At 36.5% G+C, this 6,283-nt stretch overlaps 1 protein-coding gene across 1 annotated transcript; it reads left to right on the top strand.

Annotated features, from left to right (window-relative positions):
* Positions 1-355: 355 nt before the first annotated feature.
* On the top strand, positions 356-5,251 carry LOC130078132 (GTPase IMAP family member 7-like). The gene is made up of 2 exons (XM_056243643.1): positions 356-458; positions 4,371-5,251. The coding sequence occupies exons 1-2, from the start codon at positions 356-358 to the stop codon at positions 5,249-5,251; spliced, it is 984 nt and encodes a 327-aa protein (XP_056099618.1).
* The last annotated feature ends 1,032 nt before the right edge of the window (positions 5,252-6,283 follow it).

Genomic DNA, 6,283 nt, shown 5'->3' with positions numbered 1-6,283 from the left:
GGGTACCTTGTAAAGTGATGAATCGTCGGGTCCTTTGTGAAGCAAAAGTTTAAAAAAATCCACAGTAAAAGCCGAACCGCTCATGGAAAGGGCCAGGTCAATATATTGGGTTAGAGTCCAGCTTGAACACGGAAATGGTATAGCAGAGCCGAGCGGTTCAGACAGTCCTCCCCGAAAGAACATCATCAAACAGAAATCATTCAAGTAGGACTGACGAGAGAGCTTCAAAAAATCTGTCACAAAAACCTTGAGAGGACGTTCTCCTTGACGGAGGCTTACGATCTGCGCTGTGGGATCCATATCGAGGTCCGTGTTCCTCTCAGCCGCTGGATCAGTTGTGGCTCAGTATTCTGTCATGAACTGCACGTGGAACAAGGACAGAGGTGATCCAAACGCAGGCTTTATTAAGAGGAGAATCCAGAGACAGGTACAAGGAAACAGGCAGGGGTCAAAACCAGGTAAGCAGTCCAAACAAACATCAAATCCGTGCAGGGATAAGGCAAACGGTAAACCGGGAACAGGCAGATAATCAGGGAACCGAAACACTAGAATACAAGGAAACGCTAGGAAACTAGGAAAACACTAGGATGCAGTGAGACACATACAAACACTTACAATACTGAGCCCTGAACAAAGGGAAAACTCAGGCTTAAATCAGGGACGCTCAATCTAAAACAGGTGCAACAAATAAACCATAATCAGTCCAGGGTAAAACATAATGGAAACAATAAACTAGGAAGGAGTGCCCTCCAGAGGCTCAAGCGGGCACTCCAGCCGCAGATCGTCACACCATCATTACCTGGTGGGTTAATTTGGAAAAAAGGAGGGATTAAATACCTAGGAGTCTTTATCGGGGATACTGTCACGCAAGGAAAAAATTGGGTTGGGGTGGTTGAAAAAATAGAGGGTAGATTAAAGAGATGGAAGTGGATACATCCACAATTATCCTTTAGAGCAGGGGTTCTCAAAGTTTTGATTGGTGAGGGCCAATTTAGGAACCCAACATTGAACTGAGGGCCGCCAAAGTGGCGGGGGAGAAAACGATGAAAAAAAGAAAATCCCATTTGAAATTATTTTAATGACCAGGTTGCATCTCTACAGTTTACATTAGTTGCAATAAACACATTTTAATTCATAACTGAGGCTAAACCTGGCAAAACTTGTGAAAATTTTGGGGGGGGGAGAGAAAGAAACTTTTAAAATAGAAGCTTACCAAACAAGTCATCATCATCATTCATTTCTATCATTGCTTGTCAGTCGCGTTTCCATTATTGCATATTTGCATATTATTATCTATCGTTTTTAACCCATAACTGAAAAACGAAAAATGAACGGTTGTTGTCTTTTTAAAACGCAAAGTTGAACAAAATTTTAATTTGAACTGGCTTCACCAACTGCTGCGCAAAAAAGTAAATATCGACAGACTTTTTCAGATTTTTGTTTAAATGACTTTTTGCCCCTTTATTAAACATTTTAAATATTCAAAAATTAATATGGAAAACATGTCGATTTTACTGGTTTTCTAAGGCCAAATTAGAACCTGGAATTTATATTTTTCCCGCAGTGATGAATGAGAAGAGCCATATAGCCTGTGTCTGATCTAGCCTGATTTATAGGTGAGTTATAGGCTAATGATAATAAATGCGTCTGAAAAAAACAGCGAGGCATTTTAATTGTTTATTAATAAACTATTGTTTTCTAAGTGTCGGCTAAAAACATATCTCCATCTCCGCTGTTAAGCAGATGCGCTTTTAGAGAGAAATCCACCTTTCATACGGATTACATAATCAGGTATTTGCTTTCGATTCGAGTTTGTTTGTTTAAAAGTGCACATTTTAAGCTTTAGCCTACATAGGCTATATTTTGTTTCAGTTCTCACGCTCCAGTTCACGGAGATCATGAAAGCGCGTATAGTAGCCTAGGCTAGCCTACTGATTGTTTTATTTTATTTTACAAAAGCACGTTTTCTTGTTATGAGTTTACACAAATAAAAGTGGTTGCGAATAATGCATTATTATTTTCTGTATGACCAGAAATGATAGACTAGTTTAAGTTGTTTCCACTGTTGATAGGAAAATGCAAGTGTTCGCGCCCGCGAACATTTTGAAAGGTAATGGAAACGCGGCTATTAATAAGCTTGACATTGTTAAGATTATTATTAAGTCACATTGAATATTGATTACTTGGTCAACATACCCTTTTAAATTGCAATGGGATTTGTGGTGCTGGTTTTGGTTGGCCACGATTCCTATTCCTGTGTAGACAACCACTGTTCCTGGTGGCCTTGGGAGTGAGGTCAAGTGCGATCGGTCGGTCGGACCATGTAATTACCGCTTATGCCTATGGATGCCGCTAAACACCACTAAACGGAGATATTCATTTTTTCAAAGCAATAGTTTTAACAGTTTTACAGATGTTATCGCGGGCCGCCAGAAATGTTTCGGCGGGCCGCCATTGGCCCGCGGGCCGCACTTTGAGAACCTATGCTTTAGAGGAAGGGTTCTAATAATTAACAATTTGACTGCCTCATCATTGTGGCATAGATTGACATGTGTGGACCCTCCTCCTGGTTTGCTTTCCAGGTTGCAAGTAATGTTTGTTAATTTTTTTTGGGATCGGCTCCATTGGGTTCCTCAAAGCGTACTTTTTCTGCCTGTGGAAGAAGGCGGCCAAGGAATGGTGCACCTTCCAAGTAGACTGGCAACTTTTCGCTTGCAATTCATCCAGAGACTATTAACTGGTCCTGAAGATCTGATATGGAGAAAAGCTGCCCAGATTATCCTACAGAAGACTGATAGACTTGGACTTGACAGCACTCTGATACTTATGGATCATAAACAGCTGAACTTAAAGGACTTACCTTCTTTTTACCGTAGACTTTTTAAAATGTGGGGACATTTTAATTTTACCAGGAATGGAAGGACAGATTCTTTATTCTGGTTGTTCGAGGAGCCGTTGGTCAAAGGATCTCGTTTTGCTTTATCAAATGAGTGTTTTCCAGGTCTTACGCTAAGGCTTTGTGGCTCTGGTATGGTAAAACTAAAAGATTGAATTGATGTTGTAGGACCTGACTTAAGTGATGTATCTGCATTGGCCACGGCATTAGGCCAGAGGTCTTCCCTCTTCCCTCAGATAATTTTAAAAACATGGAAAGAAAGATTAACAGAGGAATAACTAATTATGTTGCACAATTTTGGTAATGGAAACCTAGTTCCATCCATTTCTGGAAATTGTAATTTCTCCAGATTTAAAGGGTATGTCTGGTATTTTGCTGGATTTAAAAGGGTTGCATGATTTTGAGTTGGGTTTGGTTGAAGGAAAATTGTTGTATAGGTGTTTTGCGAAAATATTTAATAAAGTGGCATTAAATGAGAAGAAAGACACTGTGTGGCGAGAAAAGTTTGGGTTACAAGAAGAGGATAAGCCAGTTTGGAGGGTGATATACAAACCACCATTGAATAAGCAAACCGGGGATTTGCAGTGGCATATATTGCATGGGGCTATAGCTATTAATGCTTTTGTTTCTGTTATAAATGCGGATGTTGTTGACAAATGCTCTTTTTGTGGTACCAGAGAAACGGTTTTTCATTGTTTTACAGAATGTATTAGTTTGGAAATACTTTTTGTTATATTGAAGGATCTGTTTTTTAAGATTTCAGGAAAATTTCACACTAATTAATTTTATTGTTGGACAAGCTAAACTTGCAATTTACATCACAAGGAGAAATAGAATTGAGAACAGTCATGGTCAAGATGTTTTACTTCTTTTTAAAGCTTTTTTAAAAGCTAGGGTTGGTGTTGAATACAAGTATTATAGGTAATGAATGACGTAGAGTGTTTTAAATTGCAGTGGTGTTATAATAATATCATTTGTACTGTAATTGAGGAAGAACTCATTTTTTATATGTTATTAATTTGAAGTTGTTTGAATAGATGTTGTTTCAAATGAAGCTGTCTTGTTAAATAAAGTTTTTTCTAGAAATCAAAATCTCTCTCTCTCTCTCTCTCTCTCTCTCTCTCTCTCTCTCTCTCTCTCTCTCTCTCTCTCTCTCTCTCTCTCTCTCTCTCTCTCTCTCTCTCTCTCTCTCTCTCATATATACACAGACAGACAATTTCACACCTAAATATCTTTCAACCACATTATGTATATATTTATTTGCAGATTTGTGCGACTGAAAGCCAAACTTCCCTCACCCATCATTGCGGTCTTGAACAAAATGGGATTGGTAAATATAATTTTTCCTATCCTCAATTTTTTTTTCTTTTTTTTTCTTTTGCTTTTGAGCTTTGTATGCATAAACAAAACAATTGATTTTAATTTAATTAGCTTTAATTTAAAATGTAATTATTTTATCTGTCATGAATAACAGAAAACAGAAAATCAATAATAAGCCTTGAATGTGGTGATTTGTGTTATTTAACAGAACGTAATGAGCTCCGGATTGTCCTGGTTGGAAAGACCGGCGTTGGGAAAAGTGCCACTGGAAACACCATCCTGGGAGAAGAAGTCTTCAAATCACATCGTTCACCTTCATCTGTAACCCGAGAGTCTGAAAAGAAATCTAGGATTATTAATGGAAGAAAGATTTCAATTATTGACACTCCTGGTGTTTTTGGCACAAGTTTGAGTCATGAAGAGCTAGAGAAAGAAATTAAGACGTGTATATCTTATTCTACTCCTGGTCCACATGCCTTTCTGATTGTTCTTACATTGGAAAGATACACAGAAAAAGATGCAAAAGCAATAGAATACATTGAAAGATTATTTGGTAAAAAGGCATTAAATTACTCCATGGTGCTGTTCACTCATGCGGATGAACTAGAAGGCCAGGACATTAAAACATTTGTGCGCAAGAGTCCAGAATTACAAGAATTTGTCCAGAGATGCGGGGGACAATATTTTGGGATTGATAATAATAATAAGGATCCAGAACAGGTTATGAGGCTGCTACACAAGATTGATGAAATGGTTCTTGATAATGGTGGAGAATATTACAGTAATGCCATGCTTCAGGAGGCAGAGAGAGCGATTGAGGAAGAGACACAACGGATCCTGAAAGAGAATGAAGAACAACGAAAGAGGGAAATGGAGGCTCTAAAGTACAAGTTTCAAGAGGAAGAACTAGAGAAAATGCGAAAAGAATTAGCAAAGGCTCAAGAGGAACTGATAAGAAAAACCAGTATCATTCACAATACAGTAGAGAGCGTTAAGAGGATCGTCAATTGGATAGTTTCACCTTTTAGCCAATGATCTTCACTAAGATATCTCATTATAATAGCAGAAGTTTTAAAACAATTTTGTTGCGATTTAAAAAAAAAAGTGGTATTGATAATTCAAGGTCTGATTCTGCTGAAACATCCAAAAAGTGAAGAGATAAACTAAAACTAGGAATTTTTCGACTGTACTGTATTCTCACAAAGCTATAAATGAGTCTGTCTCTACTTTCTAATTTAGAGGATGAAAGAATACAGAAAGAAAAAGCGGTAACACTTTACAATACGTGTGCACTAATATGCATTAATTCATGTTTAACTAATGCACAGATAATCATGAGTTAATGTATGATTCATGAAGAACTAAACCATTAATTAATTATTACTGCATCAGCAACTAATAAAGAGTCTATATGATTAATAGATTAAGTAATACATGAGTTGCTATTAATTCAATGTGTCATTGTGTATTAATTCCTTAATAACATATTTTATTAACTAATAGTGTAAATGAATGTGTTAATTACCACAATTAGTCAAAGCTATGCACTTCAACTACCAGTTGTCTGCTTTAATTAATCATTAGCTAATGATTTGCAAAGGTATCATTATGTTATGACTTTACTTGTTGAGGCACATCATTATTAACTAGTCATTTAGTAATTGTAGTAATTTACACATGAATTTGCACTAACAATGAAGTAATTAATCATGTATTAACGCATATTATCTGGAAGTTGAAATACAAGGCTTTGGCTCATTCTGGTAATAAACATATTAATTAACACTATTAGTTAAAAAAATGAGTTATTAGGGAATTAATCCACAATTACATATTTAATTAATAACCATTCATGTATGAACTAATACATTAATCATACAGACTCTTAATTAGTTCCTAATGTGGTAATCATTAATTAATAGCTTAGATAATCATTAGTTACACATTAATTCAGTATTATCTGTGCATTAGTTAAGCATGAATTAATGCTTATTAGTGCACCCGTATTGTAAAGTGTTACCGAAAAAGCTTGTTCAAATGCATGTATAATGTCTCCTATTTTTTTGT

Source organism: Rhinichthys klamathensis, unplaced genomic scaffold, assembly GCF_029890125.1.
Source record: "Rhinichthys klamathensis goyatoka isolate OS25496 unplaced genomic scaffold, OSU_Roscu_1.1 h1tg000819l_1, whole genome shotgun sequence".
In the NCBI taxonomy this organism is placed as follows: domain Eukaryota; kingdom Metazoa; phylum Chordata; class Actinopteri; order Cypriniformes; family Leuciscidae; genus Rhinichthys; species Rhinichthys klamathensis.
This window is presented reverse-complemented; position numbering and strand designations above follow the sequence as displayed.

Coding starts and splice junctions, on each gene's coding strand:
- LOC130078132 (XM_056243643.1), top strand. CDS start 356: ATGAACTGCACGTGGAACAAGGACAGAGGTGATCCAAACGCAGGCTTT. Junction 459..4,370: donor CAGGCAGGGGTCAAAACCAG/GTAAGCAGTCCA, acceptor CATGAATAACAG/AAAACAGAAAATCAATAATA.